Source organism: Salvelinus alpinus, chromosome 4, assembly GCF_045679555.1.
Source record: "Salvelinus alpinus chromosome 4, SLU_Salpinus.1, whole genome shotgun sequence".
Lineage (NCBI taxonomy): Eukaryota > Metazoa > Chordata > Actinopteri > Salmoniformes > Salmonidae > Salvelinus > Salvelinus alpinus.
The window spans coordinates 78807794-78832182 of NC_092089.1; the positions used below are offsets into that span (position 1 = coordinate 78807794).

General features: G+C 41.5%; 5 protein-coding genes and 1 non-coding gene across 12 annotated transcripts in view; 4 read left to right on the forward strand and 2 right to left on the reverse strand.

Moving 5' to 3' along the window:
* Positions 1-421: 421 nt before the first annotated feature.
* LOC139572430 (NADH dehydrogenase [ubiquinone] 1 alpha subcomplex subunit 1-like) lies at positions 422-1145 on the reverse strand. The gene is made up of 3 exons (XM_071395183.1): positions 865-1145; positions 629-718; positions 422-517 (listed from the first exon to the last, which is right to left on the reverse strand). Exons 1-3 carry the CDS (start codon positions 964-966, stop codon positions 497-499), a joined length of 213 nt encoding a protein of 70 aa, XP_071251284.1. The 5' UTR covers positions 967-1145; the 3' UTR covers positions 422-496.
* Positions 1146-1152: 7 nt separating this feature from the next.
* Positions 1153-10515, forward strand: upf3b (UPF3B regulator of nonsense mediated mRNA decay). Of its 2 annotated transcripts, XM_071395178.1 has the most exons (10): positions 1153-1851; positions 2958-3064; positions 3153-3259; positions 3850-3948; positions 6763-6873; positions 7026-7069; positions 7174-7362; positions 7488-7651; positions 8371-8737; positions 8939-10515. In XM_071395178.1, exons 1-10 carry the CDS (start codon positions 1738-1740, stop codon positions 9074-9076), a joined length of 1440 nt encoding a protein of 479 aa, XP_071251279.1. In that variant the 5' UTR covers positions 1153-1737; the 3' UTR covers positions 9077-10515. The 2 variants fall into 2 exon arrangements, with proteins under 2 accessions (XP_071251279.1, XP_071251280.1); XM_071395179.1 differs by lacking the exon at positions 3850-3948 and having other exon boundaries at positions 1471-1851.
* Positions 10516-10554: 39 nt separating this feature from the next.
* On the forward strand, positions 10555-12200 carry LOC139572429 (large ribosomal subunit protein eL39). The gene is made up of 3 exons (XM_071395182.1): positions 10555-10782; positions 11195-11298; positions 12006-12200. Exons 1-3 carry the CDS (start codon positions 10648-10650, stop codon positions 12052-12054), a joined length of 288 nt encoding a protein of 95 aa, XP_071251283.1. The 5' UTR covers positions 10555-10647; the 3' UTR covers positions 12055-12200.
* LOC139574887 (small nucleolar RNA SNORA69) lies at positions 11369-11496 on the forward strand. Its single transcript, XR_011674845.1, has one exon. It is a non-coding gene; the product is annotated as a small nucleolar RNA SNORA69 (small nucleolar RNA).
* Positions 12201-13129: 929 nt separating the features above from the next.
* Positions 13130-15130, reverse strand: LOC139572428 (ankyrin repeat domain-containing protein SOWAHC-like). The gene is made up of 2 exons (XM_071395181.1): positions 14890-15130; positions 13130-14459 (listed from the first exon to the last, which is right to left on the reverse strand). Exon 2 carries the CDS (start codon positions 14346-14348, stop codon positions 13332-13334), a length of 1017 nt encoding a protein of 338 aa, XP_071251282.1. The 5' UTR covers positions 14349-14459; positions 14890-15130; the 3' UTR covers positions 13130-13331.
* Positions 15131-17714: 2584 nt separating this feature from the next.
* LOC139574507 (septin-6-like) overlaps positions 17715-24389 on the forward strand; it is a 36103-nt gene continuing 29428 nt past the window's right edge. For all 6 annotated transcript variants that reach the window (XR_011674789.1, XM_071399152.1, XM_071399154.1 and 3 more), the window contains exons 1-2: positions 17715-17850; positions 20724-20838. Coding sequence is in view for 5 of the 6 variants with exons in the window: in XM_071399152.1 (XP_071255253.1) it covers positions 17821-17850; positions 20724-20838 (145 nt within the window). In the remaining variant the exon portion in view is untranslated. The remainder of the gene's footprint in view (positions 17851-20723; positions 20839-24389) is intronic.

Here is a 24389-nt window from a genome sequence, read left to right on the forward strand (position 1 = left end):
CAAGTGTTTGACATCTCAGGAACCACATGATATATGTGCAGCATGACTGCAGTAAAGACGACCTGGTACGTGCCCAGTCAAGCAACTAGGGTCATCTAGAACCAAACATCTGCATACATCAGACGGACATAACATGTTATGAATATCAGTCACAGGAGGTTGGTGGCACCTTAGTTGGGGCTTGTGGTAATGGCTGGAGTGGAATGATATCAAATACATGGTTTGCATGTGTTTGATACCATTCGCTCCAGCCATTATTATTAGCTGTCCTCCCCTGATATCAGTGAATAGGAGCAATTCCTTAGGAGCCATAGAAAGTAGTTACAAATTGTCTATTGAATACATTCAAAACTCTCTAAACCCGACGTGTTATTTCATAAGGTTTTCAACATAATCAGCAGTAACTACACAAAGAAACTGGTTAATTCAGACAATACATAACTTTTATTGTACAACTAATTCTGACAGAAATCCATTCCATAGGTGAGATCTGGGATCAGTGGATATTCTCAAGTCCCTGTAAAGAAGAGAAAGATGTTGGTAGGCCTAAGCAATGCCTGACAGACACTAGTAATATAACGTTACAGTACTTCGTTATTGCATAAACGTGAATGAATTGCCTGTTTACCTTCGATTTGTAATACAAATCCACTCCTGACACACGTCTGTCTCTCTCCATCAGATACCACTGATATGGAACCCGGGCGATTCTCTTTTCCTAAAAGTCAAAGAGAAGAGGTGTTAGCATAGCTAATTTAGTATATAGAACTAGCTAATGGTATTACTTCAACCAGTTCAAAACTTCACATTTAGCTAGCTAACTATTGCAGTCATTCAACTCATCGGTAAGCAAATATCTCTCACCTTCCCCCCGTTGGTGAGTTTGTGGATCTGTGCAGTGAAAACCCCAGGAAGGATGAGACAAATAGTCATGACTCCGAGACCGGGAAGAATTTCATACCACATAGCTGCAATGTGGGTGACGCAAGTGACAAAGGCGTTTATTTGTCAGACACGCCAAATACGACAGTTTATTTTGCTAACTTGCTAAGAAAGGCTAACAAAATGTCGACCGACCTGAATAGTTCACGGTCATCCGTTCACTTCCGGAAGTTTCACATTGAGGAAGCGGAAGAGAGCGGCCCAACTCGGCGGAAAATCGGTCTCCCTCCAAGCAGGTGACGTTTTTTTCGATGTTTCGCCCACCAAGCAAGGAGTGTTTCAATGGAGGTCAATGAGTGTCGAATTTGGTTCCCCCCAAAATAATGGCTTATTGGCTACGTGAGGTTTATTTAATCGAATATAAGTTTCGTAATGCTTAAGTTGTTACGAGTGTACTGGTATAAGTAGGACACGTAACATCCCGGCAACTGTGAGAAAAACAATTTATATCGGAGATGTCTCGAAATTGCTATGCATATTCATGTCACGAGGTTAGTAGCGTCGCATCTCAATTGAATACAGGCAGTTGACGTCAACAACCCTCGTCAAATATTAAAGCGTGATTACAATAATGAGCTGTATCCACCAATCCAAAGAAAGGATAGGCGGGAACTAGATAGCCCGCCGTGCCGCTTTGTGGACAACGGCTCCCATTGTTAGGGCGTAGAGAGATGTATCTTGTCAGTATATCCATAATCTTTGGTCTCCCAAAAGCCAATCAACAATCGTTAGCAAACAAGCAAGTAAAAAAAGTTGATACAGGACTGTAGATTGCAACAGGTTTATGGCATAACGATGAAAGAGGACAAGGAAAACACTCGTCCGATTGAGAAAATTATGGAGATAAAATGCGAAGATACTGAAAAAACGGAGAAGCCAAAGCCGGAGAAGAAAGAAGCAATGACGAAGGTACGCCAGCTAACAACATTAGCCAGCTAGCTAGCTAAGCCAAAATAGCTAACGTTAGCTACCTACATGAATTTCACTAGGCTAGCTACTCCTGTATTGCTGGCAAGCTAGCTAGCTAGTAGAGCAGGGGTGATTAACCTTTATAATTGAAGTTGGTTAACGTTAGCTAGCTTTTGAATGTTGCATATTGAAGAGATATTTAAGTTATACTGAAAAAAAAGAAACGCAACAATTTCATTGATTTCCTGAGTTATAGTTCATATGAGGAAATCGGTCAAATTAAATGAATTCATTAGGCCCTAATGGATTGCACATGACTGGGAATACAGATATGTATTTGTTGGACACATATACCTTAAATGGGCCTCGATCTCCCAACGGTATTTTTGTGCGTTAAGATTGCCATCAATAAAATGCAATTGTGTTTGTTGTCCGTAGCTTATGCCTGCCCATACCATAACCCCACCGCCATTATGGGGCACTCTATTAACAACGTTGACATGAAACCGCTTGCCCACACAACGCCATACACGTGGTCTGCGGTTGTGAGGCTGGTTGGACATAATGCCAAATTCGCTAAAACAACTTTGGAGGCAACTTATGGTAGAGAAATTAATATTATATTATCTGGCAACAGCTCTGGTGGACATGCCTGTAGTCAGCATGCCAATTGCATGCTCCATCTGCACATTTTAGTGGCCTTTTATTGTCCCCAGCACAAGGTGCACATGTGTAATGATCATGCTGTTTAGTCAGTTTCTTGATATGCCACACCTGTCAGGTTGATGGATTATCTTGGCAAAGCAGAAATGCTCACTAAAAGGGATGTAAATAAATTTGTGCGCAAACTTTGTGAGAGAAATAAGGAAATATGTTTTTTTTGTGCGTATGGACCATTTCTGGGATCTTTATTTCAGCTCTTGAAACATGATACCAACACTTTGTGTTGCGTTTATATTTTTGTTCAGTGTATTTAGCTAGTGAGCCTGTTAACTTAACCAATACTTAGCTGAAAACCAACGCTGCTATTTTAACCATCTGGCTTTGAAGGCTTGGATATTCAATTGATAAGTTGGCTAACATTTGAGTGACTTGTTTTTCCACAGATCATTATCCGACGTCTGCCTCCTAGCATAACCAAGGAGGAACTGGAGGATCAATTGCAGCCACTTCCAGAAGTGGACTACCTCGAATTTTTCTCCAATGACAGCAGGTGCATATAGTCTGTTGTTGATTACCATTGTCTGTCATAATCACATATTTGGTACCCTGGTTACTTACTTAGCTTTTCTCCTGTACAGCATGTACCCCCACGTCTTCGCCAGAGCATACATCAACTTCAAGAATCAGGAAGATATTGTCCTTTTCAGAGACCGGTTTGATGGATATGTGTTCATTGATAATAGAGGTGTGATTCATTTCAGTTCATTAAAAGATTGACGTTTAAGGCCTCCCGAGTGGCGCAGTGTTCTAAGGCACTGCATCGCAGTGCTAGCTGTGCCACTAGAGATCCTGGTTCCAGTCCAGGCTCTGTCGCAACCGGCCATGACCGGGAGACCCATGGGGCCCAGCGTCGTCTGGGTTAGGGGAGGTGTTGGCTGGCAGGGAGGTTCTTGTCCCATCGCGCACTAGCGACTCCTGTGGCGGCCCGGGCGCAATGCATGCTGACACTGTCGCCAGGTGCACAGTGTTTCCATACAACACATTGGTGCGGCTGGCTTCCGGGTTAAGCAGGCATTGTGTCAAGAAGCAGTGCGGCTCCGCTGGGTTGTGTTTCGGAGGACGCGCGGCTCTCGACCTTCACCTCTCCCGAGTCCGTACGGGAGTTGCAGCGATGGGACAAGACTAACTACCAATTGGATACCACGAAATTGGGGAGAAAAATGGGTAAAAAAAAATAATACGTTTGACATCTAATAAGAACCACACAATATAACCCTACATTGCAACACGTTCTGAGTGAATTGTGTATTAGTGTTGCCCCTTTGTTTTCAACAGGGCAGGAATATCCAGCCATTGTTGAATTTGCTCCTTTTCAAAAGATTGCCAAAAAAAGGAGTAAGAAAAAGGATGCCAAAAGTGGAACAATCGATGAAGGTGAAAATGTTACATTAGTCATTATATGGTTGGTTGGTTGCAATTGCACACCATGTACAATGCATTTGGATACAGACCCCTTGACTTTTTGCACATTTAGTTATGTTACAGCCTTATTCTAAAATGTATTAAAATATAATCAACTACACACAATACCCCATAATGACAAAGCGAAAGCAGGTTTTTAGTAATGTTTGCAAATACTTTATATAAGTATTCAGACCCTTTGCTATGAGACTTGAACTTGAGCTCAGGTGCATCCTGTTTCCATTGATCATCCTTGAGATGTTTCTATAACTTGATTGGAGTCCACCTGTGATAAATTCAATTGATTGGACATGATTTGGAAAGGCACACACCTGTCTACATAATGTCCCACAGTTGGAAGTGCATGTCAGAGCAAAAACCAAGCCATGAGGTTGAAGGATTTGTCTGTAGAGCTCAGAGACAAGATTGTGTTGAGGCGCTGATCTGGGGAAGGGTACAAAAATTCCTGTAACATTGAAGGTCCCCAAGAACACAGTGGCCTCCATCATTCTTAAATGGAAGAAATGTGGAACCATCAAGACTCTTCCTAGAGCTGGCTGCCCGGCCAAACTGAGCAATCGTGGGAGAAGGACCTTGGTCAGGGAGGTGAGCAAGAACCCGATGGTTACTCTGACAGAGCTCCAGAGTTCCTCTGTGGAGATGGTTGTCCTTCTGGAAGGTTCTTCCATCTTGGCAGCACTCCACCAATCAGGCCTTCATGGTGGAGTGGCCAGATGGAAGCCAGTCCTCAGTAAAAGGCACATGACAGCCCGCTTGGAGTTTGCCAAAAGGCACCTAAAGGACTCTCAGACCATGAGAAACAAGATTCTCTGGTCTGATGAAACCAAGATTGTACTCTTTGGCCTGAATGCCAAGCGTCATGTCTGGAGGAAACCTGGAACCATCCCTACGGTGAAGCTTGGTGGTGGCAGCATCATGCTGTGGGGATGTTTTTCAGCGGCAGGGACTGGGAGATAAGTCAGGATTGAGGGAAAGATGAACGGAGCAAAGTACAGAGAGATCCTTGGTGAAAACCTGCTCCAGAGCACTCAGGATCTCAGACTGGGGTAAAGGTTCACCTTCCAACATAATGACCCTAAGCACACAGTGAAGACAATGCAGGAGTGGCTTCGGGACAAGTCCTTGAATGACCCAGCCAGGACCTGGACTTGAACCCGATCGAACATCTCTGGAGAGACCTGAAAATAGCTGTGCAGCGACGCTCCCCATTAAACCTGACAGAGCTTGAGAGGATCTGCAGAGACGAATGGAAGGAACTCCCCAAATACAGATGTGCAAAGCTTGTAATGTCATACCCAAGAAGACTTGAGACTGTAATAGCTGCCTCAACAAAGTACTGAGTAAAGGTTCTGAATACTTATGTAATGTGATATTTCTGTTTTTATATACATTTGCTAAAATTTCTAGACCGGTTTTTGGTTTGTCATTACGGGGTATTGTGTATAGATTGGTGAGGAAAAAATGAATGTTATAAATTTTAGACTAAGGCTGTAACGTAACAAAATGTGGGAAAAGTCAAAAGGTCTGAATACTTTCCAAATGCACTGAACAAAAATATAAATGTAACATGTAAGGTGTTCCCATGTTTTTATGGGCTGAAATAAAAGATCCCAGAAATGTTCCGTACGCACACAAAACGTTTTCGCAAAAATTTTGTGCACATATTTGTTTACATCCCCGTTACTGAGCATTTCTCCTTTGCCAAGATAATCCATCCACCTGATGTGTAGCATATCAAGAAGCTAACCACGCCAGCCCATGCATGACATTCACATCCGGTTTCTTCATCAGCGAGATCGTCTTGAGATCAGCCACCCGGACAGATGATGAAACTGTGTTTGCACAACTGAAGAATTTCTGCACAAGTTGTCAAACTGTCTCAGGGATGCTCATCTGTATGCTCGTCATCCTCACCAGGGTCTTTACCTGACTGCAGTTTGGCATCGTAACCATCCGCAGTGGACAAATGCTCGGCTTCAATGGCACGTTTGAGAAGTGTGCTCTTCACAGGTGAATCCCGGTTTCAACTGTACTGGGCAAATGGTGTCGTGTGTGTGCCAGCGTTTTGCTGATGGCAACGTTGTTTACAAAGTGCCCCGTGGTGGTGGGGATTATGGTATGGGCAGACATAAACTACGAACAATGAACACAATTGCATTTTATCAATGGCAATTTGAATGCACAGGCATACCGTGATGAGATCCTGATGCCCATTGTCAGCATGATAATGCTGTCGCAAGGACCCATGTCGCAAGGATCTGTACTCAATTCCCGGAAGCTGAAAATGTCCGTTCTTCCAATGACCTGCACGCACACCAGAAATGTCACCCATTGAGCATGTTTGGGATGCTTTGGATTGACGTGTACGGCAGCGTGTTCCAGTTCCCACCAATATCTAGCAACTTCGCACAGCCATTGACGAGTGGTACAACATTCCACAGGCCACAATCAGCCTGATCAACTCTATGCAAAGGAGATGTGTCATGCTGCATGAGGCAAATAGTGGTCACACCAGATACTGACTGGTTTTCTGATCCACGCCCCTACCATTTTTTTTTAAGGTATCTGTGACCAACAGCTGCATATCTGTATTCCCAGTCATGTGAAATTCATAGATTAGGGCCTAATGGATTTATTTCAATTCACTGATTTCCTTATATGAACTGTAACTCAATTCAAATCTTTGAAATTGTTGCGTTTTAATATTTTTGTTCAGTGTAGATCCTCTAGCTGTAATGTCCCACTGAGACACTGTTTGTTCTTTAGATGCTGACTACAAGAAATTCCTGGAGATTTATAATGGTGATGATGAAAAGTTTACATCCACTCCTGAGACTCTACTGGAAGAAATAGAGGCTAAAACAAAGGAACTAGTGGGTATGTAAACATGGCGGTAAAAATTTTCTGGTTCCATTTGGTTGAAACCCAAGCCAGTTGAAACACGCTAGATGAGTGTTAATGTGAGATCAAGTAGTCTGCCAAGGGTTATTTCAGTAATAGATGATTTTGCTTATTTTCTCCGCATTTAGCTAAGAAAACGACTCCCCTCTTGGACTTCTTGAAGAACAAACAGGTATGTATAGCCAGTTTGGAATCTATGTATTTTAGCTGTGCTTCTCTTACATGGTATATGAGGCTGGACAGACTATTCATGTGGCGTTGACTGCTGATGGTCAGAGAATCCGTGAGGAAAAGAAAGAGGAGAGGAGGAGACGAGAGCTAGAACGGAAGCGCCAGCGGGACGAGGAACGTCGAAAGTGGAGGGAGGAGGACAGGAGGAAGCGCAAAGAAGCCGAGAAGTTTAAGAAAGGAGACAAAACTGCAGAGAAAGATAAAGACCAGGCAAAGGAGGAGCCAAAAATCAAGGTATGGAAAGGAGGAATCCTTTCAAACTACTCAACTGCGTGATGATACAGGGGATCCCGAAGCGATTGTAGCAGAATAACACAGACTGCTTTTTACATGTTGGTAATGCGTTTGTCTCTGTTCAGCTCCTGAGAAAACCAGACCGGGGAGATGACGTGGATGTGGAAAAGCCTAAAGAGAAGTCAAAGAAACCTGAGAAGGACAAAATGAAAGACGACAGAGCCCCAGGGGGTTCTGATATGAAGAAGCGCCAAAACCATGAAACCAGGGAGGAGAGGGGATCACGGAAGTAAGTTGTCACTGCCATTTTTGTATTTTTATTTTTTACAGATGTTACAGGTCTTTAAAACCTCTACAGGATAGGTGTCTCCCACCCCCACGTGACGGTTGAGCTAATGTGATTAGCATGAGGTTGTAGGTAACAAAATACATTTCCAGGACATAGACATATCTGATATGGGCAGAAAGATTAACAAGAATTTAAGCTAACGGCACTGTTCAATTTACAGTAGCTATTACAGTGAAAGAATACCATGCTATTGTTTGAGAAGAGTGCACAATTATGAACTTAAATGTATTAATAAACCTTTTAGGCACATTTTGGCAGTCATGATAAAACATTTTAAACAGATATGCAATGGTTCATTGGATCAGTATAAAACTTTTCACATACACTGCTGCCATCTAGTGGCCAAAATCTAAATTGCGCCTGGGCTGGAATAATACATTATGGCCTTTCTCTTGCATTTTAAAGATGATGGTACAAAAAAAACGCATGTTTTTTAATTTGAATGATCTTTTACCAGATTTAATGTGTTATTCTCCTACATTAATTTCACATTTACACAAACTTCAGTGTTTCCTTTCAAATGGAATCAAGAATATGCATATCCTTGCTTCAGGTCCTAAGCTACAGGCAGCTAGATTTGGCTATTTCATTTTAGGGGGAAAAGGGTACGATCCTTAAGGCTTATATTGTATTCATGTTAATGTGTTTGTCTTTCACAGAGCTGATGAAGATGGACACAAAGAGGGACATAGAGATGGACACAAAGACTTCAGAGAGCGAGACGTAGAAAGATACAGGGACCGCGAACGAGACAGGGAGAGGGAACGGCGGCAGAAAGAGAAGGAGCGCATCAGACGACAGGATGAGGATCGACGAAGGAGGAGGGAACGGCACGACGGAGAGAACTCGTACAGAAAGCGAGAGGACGAAGGGAAAAAGGAAAAAGGAGATCGTGTCTGGGAAAAGAGAAAGGGCGAGAATGCAGGAGACTCTGTAAGCCATACTTCAAGCCATACCGATAAGCCTAAAAAGTCAGAAGAAACCCTGAGGGAGGAGAAAGCTAAAAGAGATCGTTTAAGAAACAAGGTAGTAACTTCAGTCTTTGTTGGAATTTAGTCATATACATTTTTCTGTATCAATCAATAATTCTGTCCTGATGTTTTGACTTGGGGTAATTGGGATACTTTTTATTATATTTATACCATTTTCTCCTGATCACATTCCTGAATAATTTTGTCAATTTCTTTTGTCTCTTAACCATAGTCATTTTGTTCCCTTGTGCATCAGGATCGGCCTGCCATTCAGCTTTACCAGCCAGGTGCTAGGAACCGAGGAGCTCGAGGTGGTGGAGGAGGAGAATCTCATGCTGGGGAGAGAAAGTCAGAGAGTGAGAGCAAGAGATCCCAAGAGAAGGGAGATGAATGATAAAAAATGACCACAAATAAAGAATGATAAAATGAGTGAGGAGAGGGAGAGAGATTTGCTCTGAGCCAAGCAAACTGGTGCCAGAGAGGCGCATGCAGTGATAATCCTGCAAAGCCACATCCTGTCCTCCCACTCACAACCAGAGGCAGGGATGTGACCATGGTGCCCCCCTCAGTGCCTGAATGTGCCCCTCTTAGTTTGGTTTCTGAAGAAAATCAAGGGAAAGTTATCACTTCCTTTTAATGTTTGTGAGAGTTTGATTATAGGGTACAATGAGACAAAGCCAAAGCTTTCTAGGACCACATGAATTTTAAGTGACCTTACTACAGTATTGGTACACAGTCTGTGCTACACAGTTGCAAAGCACGGTTCTTATATTGAATAGGCTTTCACCCTGATTGGTTGTGTATTCTCTTTTTATCACATATAATACAACATTCTCTACTTTCGGAACAGTATAGGAGATTACTGATTTAAAGATATCCTGTTGCATCTATTAAAATCTATTTTGTTAACGTTTAGGCATATTTTAGGTTTATACTCTGTACATTTAAGGAGCGACTGCCTTTAAAAAGCAACAAATCCCTTTGAAGATGGCCTATGTGGCATTGATATGAGTCAAACAGTTATTCGAGTGTCAAAATGGACAAAGTGTAAATTGGATACATTTGGTCAAAAACTCAGTCTCGTCTATAACGGCGTTTGGAACATCCGTGCGTCACAACGGGTAAATTAAGGTTTGTGTTTTGATTTGACGATGACCATTTGCCCACTAACATGGGGTGAACAGCTGCAGCGATTGCGCTTCATCCAATAGCATAGACAGTGAGACAGACCTGCCCAGCAGCGCCGACTTTGTTTACGTAAGACAACACCTTGTGGATTTTGTTCGTTTTTTTAACTTGAGAAATACTGCACCAAACACCTTGGATGTAAAATCGCGCAACTAAAACATCCTCGGCAAAAACTCTTAAAATCTGTTATTAATTTAAGTTATGTTAGATTCATTCTGGGGATATTGAGGAAGTGAAATAGGCATCCGCGTCTACAGTGTCATGGGGACAAACAACCAAACACGTATACAAGACTGATATCTAGTTTTTCAAATAAGCAACAGAAATAGTCTGTACAGGTAACAAAACAATAATACAATATTAAGTTATTTCACCGATTCGGGAGAATGAAATAGCCATTTCATTGTACATATTAAACTGAGCTATGCCTTGATTTGAGACTACATGGAACCCCCAATGGGTGACTATTAACCTTAACCTGTGGCCTTCCCCCTCATACATATATGCATCTTCATACGTAAACAATGCTACTGTATGGTTAACAAAATTCTAATTGGAATAAACATTTTCTGTTTTTTTCATAATTGATGTAGCCTTGCTAAACACAGTGACAAATGACCGCAATAAATAATGTTTTGTTCTAAATTGTGTATGGGATTTATTCATTACTCCAGATTGGAATGTACTGTAAATAGTTTCAAGAGAGAAAAAACATAACTCGTACTTTTTACAAGTGGTACACAGACATCATGTTGATGCAATGCGGAAGGGATCCACATGATGGCGCTGTGGGCGCGTAGCGCAAGAATTTTATCCACCCTGATTGGTTCGGATTGCATACATCACCACCGCTTCCCCTCCTTCTTTCTCTTCGGCCTCCGCCATTGTGGTGTAAGGACTGTGCACGAAATGGTAAGTTGAAATCTTATAACATCCTTGTCCAATTAAGTGAAATCCGTACTTGTTCATATCGTTCGCATAGTGTTTTTTACGGCCACACCGAAAGCCTTTATATTGTCTCCCATAGCAGTATTCAGTCCTTAGAAAAGTACATTTTAGTATAGTGTGAACAAAGCCGGTTTCTACTGAAAAAAAATACATATGTAAGCAGACCTGCCTGCAATAAGTTGTCACACTAACCACATTTTCATAAATGTAATTTCAAAATTGTGACGTTTCTGCTTACACTCGTCTACCGGTAACAGAAGTGCAAAACACTAGGCTAGCTAGCAGGCTTAGCTAGAAAAACACGTCAGTTACGCCTTGCACGTGATTAAATAAATGCAGGTTTAGCTAGTTAACATGGCTCATCTCTTCATTTCAGTCGTCCCACAAGACTTTCAGGATCAAACGCTTTCTCGCCAAGAAGCAGAAGCAGAACAGGCCAATTCCACAGTGGATCAGAATGAAGACTGGCAACAAGATCAGGTATGCGTGTTATCTGCCTAGCCTCCCTCTGTAAGGTGTAACTGGTGCTACATGCACGATATGACGATCTAAAGCAGGTCTGCAATTGCACTACTTCCATTCAGTGGGAGTGGTGTCATTAATCCTGCTGAGAGTAATCAGATCAATATCAATTGTATTTGTCACGTGCCGAATACAAAAGGTGTAGATCTTACAGTGAAATGCTTACTTACAAGCCCTTAACCAACAATGCAGTTAAAAATAAGTGTTAACGTATTTAGTCAAATTAAAGTAGTTAATGATTAAATGTACCTTCCACTTTGGAGTTCACGTCACCTGTGACATATTCTCTTTTAGTAGAGCAATGGAGATAAGTATCATAGCCGTCTACTGAAGTAATGTGGTTCTTATCCAATAGTAAGTTTGAATGTCTTTCAACCATATTGGGGCTGACATCCCCATTGTGGATGTAATCTATTGGCAGTACCTCAACCTAATTTCCTTGCTTTTGGGCATATGGAAATGACTCCTTGGATGTCTGCCAAGTTATTGTATAGAAACAAGCTAGTGTTAACAGCTAGACAAGCCTAAGTACAACCTGTCTTAATACCGAGGAACTTTAATGATTACATTTATTTTTTAATATATATTTTTACTAATGCCACCATGGAGACTATGATTGGTAGTTCTATTATCAGTCCAATTCATTCCTGGTTTCAATGTTCCAGGTACAACTCCAAGAGGAGACACTGGAGGAGGACCAAGCTGGGCTTGTAAATGCACAGGTCTTCAGATCTCCAGCATCTTCCACCTGCTGGGCCCTGATCTGGAGAGGAAGCCATACTATCTGGAACAGCGGTCTTTTTGTACAGATACTCTGGTTATGCTCGTGTTTGACAATTAAAGATTTGTGATAAATTAGACTTGGTTGTGCCATGTGAGTGTTTTTTTTCAATACTCAATAAATCTGTGTTTCCCAAACTGTCCTGCACCTAAGGGGTGCACATTCTGTTTTTTGCCATAGCACTACACTGCTGATTCAAAGCTTCATGATTAGTTGCCTACTTAAATCTGCTGTGTAGTTAGGGCAAAAAAAACAAATTGTGCACCCCTTGAGGGTCCCCAGGACTGAGTTTGGGGAAACTGCAATACATCCTTTACTCGAAATGCTTGTATGAAAATGTAGAAAGCTTCCAGTTAATGTCGCTTACCCAAAATTTGCCAGCCATGTTTCTACTGTTATCTACTTTCATAGCGTGGACATTAGTGCAAAGCTCTACATTTGATAATAGAAAGGCATTACACTCTAAGGTCACAGGGCTAATGATAAGTTGACTAAATGACTGGCTAGTGACCCTGTCACTTCATTTGTTTGCTCAAACAAATGTAAAATATGGAGTGGTCAGATTATTCTACTCTTAACCACCAGAGGGAGACCTGTACCCTTTCTGCTGGCGCAATACTGTTTGTCCACTAAAAACCTACAAATGCACAACACTTAAAGTGAGGCTAATGCATTGATCAGTGATTCGGACTTAAACAGAAACATTACTATTGAACGTTTAATTAGGAATGGGTTTACATGGGCGCAAGTCTAAATGTTAAATCCCAATGAACCAGTGTGTAATTAAAGCGAAGACTAGTGTTCGTTTTTATAAGCGACCATAACACCCTAAGCAGAATTGTTACTTTACAAGTTCATTTTTAGAATTACAGGCTGTATTTGAGAATATAACATGTCTCTAGTTCTGTAGCAATTGCTATACCTATGCTTACACAATTTGCAGGAAGTGTCAAAATTAGTGTTGATTAACAACTCTTTCGGTGTAGAAAACAAGAGCACACGCGCGAATGCCTTCAAATAGAACAGTGTATTTAATGTCAATTGTTGAATACAGAACATTCTGAAGATGAAAGTAAAACTGTTCCACTGCAGCCCATAATCAGTTTTGTCGCCAAGCCCAGGGGTGCGTAAAAGTATTTACAAACGATGCTCAATGAGTCGTGATGAAAACGCTTGATTTCGCGTGGGAAAACATGTGGCCGTCTGACCTTTAAGTTTTGTTCACAAATGACAAGAATGGAGCCAACAACTTTTTAAATGAGCCGCGCCAGCTGCCATTCCTTCGAGTCCGATCAAAGTAGACTGGATCGTCTCTCTCCTCATCACTTAATTCTGACTTGGGCACTAGTGTGGCACTGTTGTTAGTGTTCTGCTGACCCACGCTACGGTGCTCATCATCCCAAGTGCCAAGAAGCTCCTTCATCTCCTCAGGGGCGTTGCCCTTCAGATATTGCCAAGCTTTCCTTCCATTGTAATCCATGGCATCGATATTGGCACCGAACGCACCGACTAGAATTTTAATTACCATGTATCGACTGTGCATAGCTGCTACGTGGAGTGAGGTGAGCCCCCCACTGCCCTTCAAATTCACGTTGACTGGAATCCCCTCCTTTTCAGCATGCCTTAGCAATTGTATTAGTGTCTCATCCTGGCCACTTTTGGCTAACCAGTGTAGCACTGTAAACCCACTGACAAAATCTTTCCTGGTTAGTAGACTAGAATCTTCGGAAAGAAAGTCCATGATGGTTTCATAGTTTCCATCTACAACAGACAACATCCATGCATGCTCCATGGGGCACAGAGCCCAACCTTCCACCACCTCCTCACCAATCTCCCTTGAAGACGCACCGGAACCTTTTGAAGATAGAACATTCGCAAATCCACCGGACGAGTTGTTCAATAATAAGTCCTTCAAGTATATTTTACGCATGGCGGGTGTGAGCGAGCCTCTCTCGGGTGAGCTGCTGTTGGTGTCACACACCTCTGGCTGTCTCTGCAGCCTTGATCTGCGTGCCGAAGCATAAGTAGTGACACTGGCAGGGAATGCCCGCACACCAGTTCTAGACAAGCGGTCCAAGACGTTGGCCTGTCCAGATTGCTTGACATGGGAGTCTTGCCCATTATTAGTTGGTTCAGATCCAGACTCCAATGCGCCTCCGTCTTGCAGGGGTTGGAAATGTGTCACTGAGTTGTCTGTCGGCTCTCTGATGCTGGTGCCGTTATACATGTTGCCTGACTTGTTGCTTTTCTCGTTTCCTCAATTTAGATAAGTATTTTGGATAGCATTAAACAAGGAAATGCTTGTCTCCATTGCGCATTGGACCTTCAATACTTGTCTCTGAAAAAACAACATGTTTATTAGCCTATAGGCCACTCATTTTGTAGCACATGCTCGTCATACACATTTTGTATTTTATTATTTAGTAAAAAATACATGTTATAGGCTAAAACGTTTAATTCTATTCGGTCTTTGAAAATAAGAAAATTATAGTGTAGACGTACTTCTCCCCAATAAAGTTATAGCATATAAGCCTACATTTAAAAAAAACGTAAACATGTTTAAAAAAAACAATCCTTCATTGCTCGTTTAAAAACCAAATGAGATCTCTCCTTTCCTGTTTTCAGTAGCCCAATCACACAGGCTTGTATACATTGGCTACATCGTGATAAGCAGTTTAGTGACATCTCTTGTAGACTCACATGTAAACAAAGTAAAAAATGCTGCTTTTCTTTATATTGGATAGGTCATAAATAACAGTTCTGCTCACCTGTAGTCAGTCTACTTGGTGTGCCAAGAAGAATTTACGTATATCCTCTTAGCGCGAGTCATTTTAACTTTCTCTTTAACCAGTTATTCAAGCTTAAACCTATTTTGTCAACAGCAACCACCCTCTACTACACCATAGGCTCTCTGTAACTATCTTAAAGTTGAAGTTCACCCTCCAAAAAAAACGTCAAATAATTGTCACTTCCTATTCTCTCCTCTCTCCCCTAGCCTCAACAGTAACTGACAACGTTCAATTTTAATTCATGATTAAACCAACAGCGCTACAACCTCAAGCACACGTGACCACTAGTGGACTTCTCAAAGGGAGGGAAGTAAAACGTAGAAAAAAAATACAGCCAGTCACCATGTTGACTCACTCCCAATTCATCACTTATTAATAGACAGAGATAAGGAGTTACTGTTAGGTGTGGACTATACCATGTAGCCTACATGCAGGTAGAGAGTACATGCAATCTACATTATCTAGCTTGTATTTTCATGCTCAGTCTCTGGAATCAGGTTTCCTGGCCCCAGATCTGTTTCTGCAGTCATGCCAACTCCTATGGCCATTGGGGCATTACAATTACCATAGGAGTTGACAAGACAGCAGCACAGACAGGTCTTGGACCAGGCAAGGATTTCACTGACAGCACTGCTCACACATATCCTAAAGGGTTAGCCTTGAATAGGTATAGGCAATACTGACTTGTGAGACTACCAAGGGATCATTTCAGCATGATCATATTGCAAGTGTCCTAGATTTCTGACAGCCAATGTGACAAAAATAAAATTAAACTCACTAGAAAACTATTCAGGCTAAAACTTTATTCATAAAAAAACAATTATACAGATTAAGTTTTCAACTGTACAAAGCTATAGACTCATACATCTATCTCTGGGGGCAGGGCAATGGTCAGCTTGTTGATAGTTTGAAGGAAAGCATCCAATTCCGTAGTGCAATTGTCTGAGTAAAAAAAAAGGAGAGAAATTGAAATATGACAAACGGACAATCTCACAATGGAATTTAACCCCAAATCCTGAAGCGAATCAGAGCGTTGCAGGTTCTTCAATGGAGACAAACGTGTGTATGTCTCGAGCACTTCAAAGTCCTCTTCAGGCAAACATGGCATTTGTGGAAGATATACCAGTCCTGCCAGCACAAGGTGACTCATAATGAGAACATTATGATCACTACACAGATATAGGCACTTCACCTGGCTAACATGATTTGTGAAATTGTGAGTTTCTGACCTGTGTCTCAAGGAGTTTGTTCTTTTGTCCATTTACAGTTGGAGTTGAGGTGATCTTGTTCACTACCCCCAAAGCCTTGCGACCAGACTGTAAAGGAACATGCAACTTTTTTCCTGTCAGCGGAGTCTTCAAGAGGATGGTAGTGCATGCGAGTTCTCATTGGAATTAACTCAACCAATGTAGGTTATGAAGCATCACAGAGAGTTCTAGTAAGGTAGACAAACAGGTCAATAATTGACAATTGTGTGTAGGTGGGGCAGACTACCTGGAGCAGATATCAACCGCTGGCGCGTCTTTAGCACAGGTGTATGGAGGGTGGCATTTTCTCTCTCTGCGAAGATTATGGAAGCAATTTCCCGTTTGGGTAAAGTAGTAGCTAATTAGTAAAATATTGTTACCTAACTATCTCAGACAATTACCTAGGCTATTTATTATAAACTATCAGGGTATCAAAATACGCTTGAGGTTTGTGACAACCCCGAAAACAAACCCTGAGAGTAACATTTGTGAAGACAGGGTCCAAGTATGTTCAGAAAACCTTTGGTTTGGTTGGTGGCTAGCAGTTTCTCAACTCCACGATTTAACCTTAGCTACAATGCATCGTGAGAAACTCTGCTAGTTGGTGGCATGCTAACGTTGACTAGAGCTAGGTAGCTGCAGTCATGCATACTTTTGTCATGCAAAACTTAAGCGCCAGTTAGCGTGCTAAATTATACCGTGTCAAGGACCTGCCGTTTGGTGGCTAGTGGTCATATGAGTGCATTTTATCGTATTCGTGTACGGTATCATGGGCTTCTCCGTTTGTTTTGATTTGTATAAGCAGAAACGTATTCGCGGCTTCCTTTTCATCCCATTGCATTGGTTTACGTGCGCACGGGGGAGCCAGTCGCACGGTTAGTGCTATACAGGACCCTTGGGACATCCATACCCTAATAACCATAACCCTCACTTAACCGTACCTTCACCACGTCAACTGGGTAAAGTCAGAGTTGGAACGTCCCAAGGATCCCGGATAGCAAGGATAACAGTTAACTACCAAACATGCATTGTAACAATTTCCATGACACTAGTGATTGTCATTCACCTCTACTGCAGACAGTGTGTTTAATGTTTTTTTTGTTCTGATAATAAACTTGCTCTCTAATATCATAAATCAATTGTTCACTTTATAAAACAGCCTGATGTTATCACTTATGTAAAATATTTTCAATTATATAAAATTCCCTATCTCTTTTATTTGTTTCCCCCTTGATAAATCGTACTCTTCCTATTATAAAGCTTATAATTTGATGGAAAGGCTATTGGCTTTGATAAAAATGGCAACATATTTTACAATTTCAGCAAAAAGATGAGCATTTCATGGCATCTTACTGGTCCAGCCGGTCCAGCCTTCTCAGAAGGTTCCAATGAAAATAGGGGTATACCATATAATTAAGGTGCATGTTATGTATGTAATTAGTTGGTTATGCAAACGTTATATTATCAGCTTAACATAGTGTATATGTTTCATATGCTACCACCCGTTTTCAAAAGTTTATATTTTAATTAATGCTCTTACCATTTTGGATATTTTTTTTGTTTATATAAATATCTGCGGACAAGTGGTACATTCTCTCGTGTATGAAGCCAACTCTTGTTGTATGCAGCTTCCTGCATAGGGTCTTCATCACAAAAAATAATCATGGCGGGCACTGAAATAGCTAGGCAAGCGGTGAGTACTATAATTAAGGATGCTTTTCCTGCTCTTTTGGCTAGGGCACCGATGTAACTTGCTAAAATTAATACATTTGAGTAATGGGTGAATTTAACTCAAACAGCATAGATACATGTCGGTGGAAAGCCCCTCTCCCCATGGTTGTTGTACTGTTTTTACAAGCTAGCTCCATATCAAATTTCCTCTTTATTACAACATTAATATCGCATTGATACAATGTATCTAGATAAATATCGCTCATTACGAAACCGCATGGTTTATCAAAATAAAAATGATCGCGAACATTCGATTGTCTGATTTAGGCTATTGCCCGCGTGCGTTCCCTTACTTGGTTATCGTTGCGATCCAGTATCCTCATCCTTTCTCCATTTCGCAGTTAAAACTATTTATACATCACATTGATATGGTATTATTGATTGGATATTATGACTGTATTTATTTCTGGACATTGCAATTTGCATGCATATCCGCCGTCGTGAGTTCGATTATGTTAGTAGACTATCACATTGTTTCTGGTCCTCAGTCCCGTTACTTTGCTGGGCGTTGTCTGGTGTGCATAACGAATCATATAGGTTAACCGCTTGGGGTTTATTCATATTATTGATATATAACTAAATAATAACAAGGCTAATAATGTGGATTCATCAAAAGGGATTTACTTAATTTCAGAATGTGTCAGCTTGAAAAATCACTGGGTGAAGGATTGGTAGGCTAAACTAAATAGGTTTTCCGGTTATGTTCACCTACATCAACGCTTTTTTGTGCAATTAATTCAACCCAAATGTCTCAATAAATGGAAGTCAACAACAAGCGTTATGTCATTGTGCAAGGCAGATGTGTTTTTGACCCCAAGTAGGCCTTGGGTTTGGGAATGCTGCACATGTAGGCCAGCTGAGGAGTGTGTTGAGTCAAGAAATACTGTCTGTTTAACCAATAGCCTTTCAGCTTTTAAACCCAATTCGAACTATCCAAATAATTGACAACTGTTTACCCAAGTCTGTGTAACTATTTTCAACCTCCCCTTTTAGCTGAGCGGATTTTGCTGTCTGCCTCAAAGCCACAATATATTTTAAAAGCAAATTTTTGTTACATTTAGCCATTTTAGTGGTGGCGTTGCTGTGTTTCAGTTGATTCACTATTGATGGTACACATGTCAGTTCCATGTAATCTAAATTCCTTGTTTTCCTGCCGACACCACCACCCTGTGCAGTTCTAGAAACAGGGTGTCTGACGATGCTAGCTTTCTACTCTCTATCTTTCTACTCTCTCTCTCTCTCTCTCTCTCTCTCTCTCTCTCTCTCTCTCTCTCTCTCTCTCTCTCTCTCTCTCACAGACACACACACAGACAGACACACACACACACACACACACACACATCCATATAAGGCCCTTATGGATTTGGGGTCGGGCCTACAACATTTCCTATTGGATTCGTAGGATTCATGTCCTCCTGTATCAAGTTGTGTCATCTGTTATAATACATGTATTACTCTCACATAACAATACCCTTGTTCTACAGTACCTCTCAAAATAGGATGTTTTACTTTCCATATATGGACATTGTGGTTTCAACAGTAGGCTGTGCTTTATGCAAATATGTCAGCATACAGGAAACAGGAAGTGTATTACAACTAGAGCACAGATCAAATCAAACTTTATTTGTCACATGCGGCAAATACAACAAGTGTAGACCTTACCGTGAAATGCTTACTTACAAGCCCTTAACCAACAGTGCAGTTCAAGAAGAGTTAAGAAAATATTTACCAAATAGACTAAAGTAAAAATTAACACAATAAGAATAACAAGGCTATATACAGGGTGTACCGGTACCGAGTGAGTGTGCGGGGGTACAGGTTAGTTGAAGTAATTTGTACATGTAGGTAAGGGTGAAGTGACTATGCATAGATAATAAACAATGAGTAGCAGTAGTGTACAAAAGGGAGGGGGCGGGGGGGGGTCAATGTAAATAGTCCAGTGGCAATTTTATTAATTGTTCAGCAGTTTTATGGCTTGGGGGTGGAAGCTGTTGAGGAGCCTTTTGGCCCTAGACTTGGCGCTCCAGTACTGCTTGCAGTGCGGTAGCAGAGAAAACAGTCTTTAACTTGGGTGACTGGACTCTCTGACAATTTTATGGGCTTTCCTCTGACACCGCCTATTATATAGATCCTGGATGGCAGGAAGTTTGGCTCCAGTATTGTACTGGGCCGTACGCACTACCCTCTGACCTCCTCCCTATAGGCCGTCTCATCGTTGTCGGTGATCAAGCCTACCACTGTTGTGTCGTCAGCAAACTTAATGATGGTGTTGGAGTCGTGTTTGGCCATGCAGTCGTGGGTGAACAAGGAGTACAGGAGGGTACTAAGCACACACCCCTGAGGGGCCCCAGTGTTAAGGATCAGCGTTGCAGACGTGTTTTTGCCTACTCTTACAGCTTGGGGGCACCCCGTCAGGAAGTCCAGTTGCAGAGGGAGTTTCTAAACCTGAGAATTGAGCCGACATGCGTTATCTTGCTAGAATACAATGGAATGTGTGAAACTAGTCTGGCAAAAATAGCGAAATTGTAGCTTAAACCATAGATTGTAGCTGTGGTTAACACTTCAACAGTTTGGGCCTTAGAATTTACACCACCAGTAGTTGTGGGAGGGAATGTTTGACATGTCATATTGCTGTGTAGTCATGTTCTACATGAAATGTGTAAACTGAGGTGAAATAATAATGTTATTATGATCAGCCTTATGTTAACCTAAATTACGATAGCCTAATCCATATCACCCCCGTTTCATATGTATCTGTGATTATACCTGGTGGTTAATGATTAATTACACATCTTTACTCAGTGTTCCTGTTCAAAATCGTTCTCTTGTCTTTAGGGAGAAGGTGCTCGCGCCGTCCCTCTCGCCGGCCATGTCGGCTTCGACAGCATGCCTGACCAGCTGGTCAACAAGTCTGTCAACCACGGCTTTTGCTTCAACATCCTCTGCGTTGGTGAGTGTGTCATGCGTGAAACCTCCCTTTTCTCCTCAAGGCAAAATGGGAGCCATTCTCCGCCGCAATTTATATATTGCGTTTCCACTGTGAATGTAAACCTAATTCGTTCTGTCTTTGACCCACTTTGGTTGTTTCTCACTGGTCAGTAGTAGGGCTGGGCGGTATACCGTATTTTACTATATACCGGTATTTATGCACGGACCGGTTTGGGTTTTTACTTTACCTTCTATAAAGGTATTTTATTGTTTGGTTTGTTAAATGTGATACGCCGTGTGTAACGTCCATTTTTATATTTTACTCCGCTACTTGAGTCATCCCTCTCGGTTCTCTCTCTCCATGCTGCTTTCCACAGACTTATTTCCACCCCGTCACTCAAGGAGCGCATTTGTTGTTGCTTGACCACGAGACACTTTCGTTCAGTCTGCATGGTCAATGCAGCACATGCAACAATGTTGATGACAACGATGTTGTTTCCACTTTGATCTTAATATAAATCCACAAGTGTTCTGTAATTACACTATTAGTTTGTTTTTCTTACATCTGCAAACAGCTAGTTTGTATTTTCTTAGCAAGTTAAGCTAATTCGTCTTAGCCACTAATGCTAATCGCTAGTACTAGCTAATAAAAGTACTGAGTCAGAGCAAACGTAGCTAGCTAATACCGCTTGATACCAGTACTGGTGGAGGCTTAAATCAGCATGTTGTTTGTGCAACAGTATCTTCTAAATCAAAGAGGAATAGGCGAAGCATGAATATGTTGGCCATATGAATAAAGATTTAATGTAGTCAAAGATTATAGGGTCCTCTAGGAAACACTTAACATCACTTTGGTTCTTACCCTGTCACAATAACTCGTCCATGGCATTTTCATTCATTGTCATGCCAAACAACACTATATTCAAAGTGCCCACTAACTATAGAATTCTATCATTCTATTTCCATGATTCTAAAAGTTCACCCAAGTGTTTTGATCTAAATCGCAATTGCAACATTTGGTTAAAAATAAGGCCTAGTATTTTTGCCCATATCGTGGCAGTGTGGAAATGACCACAAATGAGTGCAGGAAATGCAGAAATTGATGGAAATGGAGGAAATTATTTTAGGTTGAAGTTGAATTGAACAGTATAAAACAATCCGAATGGAGAAAGACCCATTGAAATAATTTAGAATATATGTGTTGCCTTGCCACCCTAGTCACACACTACTCATGAAGCAAATTTAGAACTTTTATCAATCAACAACATAAAATACTGTCAAATACCATCATACCGTCAAAAATGTGAAAAATACCATAATATGATATTTTGACCATATTGCCCAGCCCTAGTCAGTAGTAGACTCTGGTTACTGTAGCTAATTCATCCTCCATCATGTTCGAGCTGTCGTCTGGGACTGGGTGTAGAAATGCCAGTAAAATTATTCCAGTCAAGTGTAATTGTGCTGCTCCCACCAATAATGTCAAGTCAAAGCAATAGACCTGTTTATTTCTCCCCATATATTACTGTCTGTCTGTTACAGTATCTCAGAATTAAATACGCATGCCCTAGGCCTCATTTTGACAATCATGACAACTGTATACAACTTAGGTGAATAATATCTTGGCACTATTAGCTATGTTTCCATTAACTGGTCCAGTGATTTATTTTGTTGGTCAACATTTAGAAAGTTTGCTTAGAAAATAAATTAGACAGTTGCCTGCTACGGTGCATTTTCATTTAACTATCTTCTATCGATAAATACAGCTGGACGTAATGATGTCACACACAACAATGTCAATTAAGAACACATTCTTATTTACAATGACGGCCTACCGAGCCACGGTTCATCCTTTATTTAAAGGGGGAGATCAAGCTGATCCTAACTGTTATAGGCCAATGTCTATTTAGCCCTGTTTATCAAAACTGTTGGAAAAACTTGTCAATAATCAACTGACTGGCTTTCTTGATGTCTATAGTATTCGCTTTGGTATGCAATCTGGTTTCCGCTCAGGTTATGGATGTGTCACTGCAACCTTAAAGGTCCTCAATGATGTCACCATTGCCTTTGATTCTAAGCAATGTTGTGTTGCTATTTTTATTGACTTGGCTAAAGCTTTAGATACTGTAGACCATTCTGTTCTTGTGGGCTGGCTAAGGAGTATTGGTGTCTCTAAGGGGTCTTTGGCTTGCTTTGCTAACTAACTCTCTCAAAGAGTGCAGTGTATAAAGTCAGAACATCTGCTGTCTCAGCCATTGCCTGTCACAAAGGGAGTACCCCAAGGCTTGATCCTAGGCCCCACGCTCTTCTCAATTTACATCAACAACATAGCTCAGGCAGCAGCAAGCTCACTCATCCATTTATATGCAGATGATGCAGTCTTATACTCAGCTGGCCCCTCCCCAGATTTTGTGTTAAACACTCTACAACAAATCTTTCTTAGTATCCAGCAAGTTTTCTCTGCCTTTAACCTTGTTCTGAACACCTCCAAAACAAAGGTCATGTGGTTGGGTAAGAAGAAGGACCCTCTCCCCATTGGTGTGATTACTACCTCTGAGAGTTTAGAGCTTGAAGTAGTCACCTAAATACAAGTACTTGGGAGTATGGCTAGACGGTACACTGTCCTACTCTCAGCACATATCAAAGCTGCAGGTTAAAGTTAAATCTAGACTTGGTTTCCTCTATCGTAATCGCTCCTCTTTCACCCCAGCTGCCAAACTAACCCTGGTTCAGATGACCAATCTACCCATGCTAGATTACGGAGACTAAATGTATAGATCGGCAGGTAAGGGTGCTCTCGAGCGGCTAGATGTCCTTTACCATTCGGCCATCAGATTTGCCACCAATGCTCCTTATAGGACACATCTCTGCACTCCCCCTATCTGAGATATATACTGCAGCCCTCACCCTCCACATACAACACCCGTTCTGCCAGTCACATTCTGTTAAAGGTCCCCAAAGCACACACATCCCTGGGTTGCTCGTCTTTTCAGTTCGCTGCAGCTAGCGACTGGAACGAGCTGCAATAAACACTCAAACTGGACAGTTTTATCGCAATATCTTCATTCAAAGACTCAATCATGGACACTCTTACTGACAGTTGTGGCTGCTTTGCGTGATGTATTGTTGTCTCTATACCTTCTTGCCCATTGTGCTGTTGTCTGTGCCCATTAATGTTAGTACCATGTTTTGTGCTGCTACCATGTTGTGCTGCTACCATATTGTTGTCATGTTGTGTTGCTACCATGCTGTGTTGTCATGTGTTGCTGACTTGCTATGTTGTCTAAGGTCTCTCTTTATGTAGTGTTGTGTTGTCTCTCTTGTCGTGATGTGTTTTGTCCTATATTTTATATCCCATATCATTAACATGATATCCAGAAGGTCGGACTTCCTAACCTAATATATCCGGTAATGAGCACCGAGCTCTGTTTACAGAGCGGCGCAGCATTCTCAACAAAAACGGCGCCGCTTTCTCGACCCAAACAATTTGTGGTCGTGGTCTTCAAGTTGTTTCCGCGGGTTCGCAAAAATCTAAATTAATATGACGAGCTGAATTGAATGTAAAAGACTTTG

Coding starts and splice junctions, on each gene's coding strand:
- LOC139572429 (XM_071395182.1), top strand. CDS start 10,648: ATGATGGCGCTGTGGGCGCGTAGCGCAAGAATTTTATCCACCCTGATT. Junction 10,783..11,194: donor TAAGGACTGTGCACGAAATG/GTAAGTTGAAAT, acceptor TCTTCATTTCAG/TCGTCCCACAAGACTTTCAG. Junction 11,299..12,005: donor AAGACTGGCAACAAGATCAG/GTATGCGTGTTA, acceptor TCAATGTTCCAG/GTACAACTCCAAGAGGAGAC.
- LOC139572430 (XM_071395183.1), bottom strand. CDS start 966: ATGTGGTATGAAATTCTTCCCGGTCTCGGAGTCATGACTATTTGTCTC. Junction 719..864: donor AACTCACCAACGGGGGGAAG/GTGAGAGATATT, acceptor TTTGACTTTTAG/GAAAAGAGAATCGCCCGGGT. Junction 518..628: donor ATTTGTATTACAAATCGAAG/GTAAACAGGCAA, acceptor TCTTCTTTACAG/GGACTTGAGAATATCCACTG.
- LOC139572428 (XM_071395181.1), bottom strand. CDS start 14,348: ATGTATAACGGCACCAGCATCAGAGAGCCGACAGACAACTCAGTGACA.
- upf3b (XM_071395178.1), top strand. CDS start 1,738: ATGAAAGAGGACAAGGAAAACACTCGTCCGATTGAGAAAATTATGGAG. Junction 3,949..6,762: donor AAGTGGAACAATCGATGAAG/GTGAAAATGTTA, acceptor TTTGTTCTTTAG/ATGCTGACTACAAGAAATTC. Junction 7,363..7,487: donor AGGAGGAGCCAAAAATCAAG/GTATGGAAAGGA, acceptor GTCTCTGTTCAG/CTCCTGAGAAAACCAGACCG.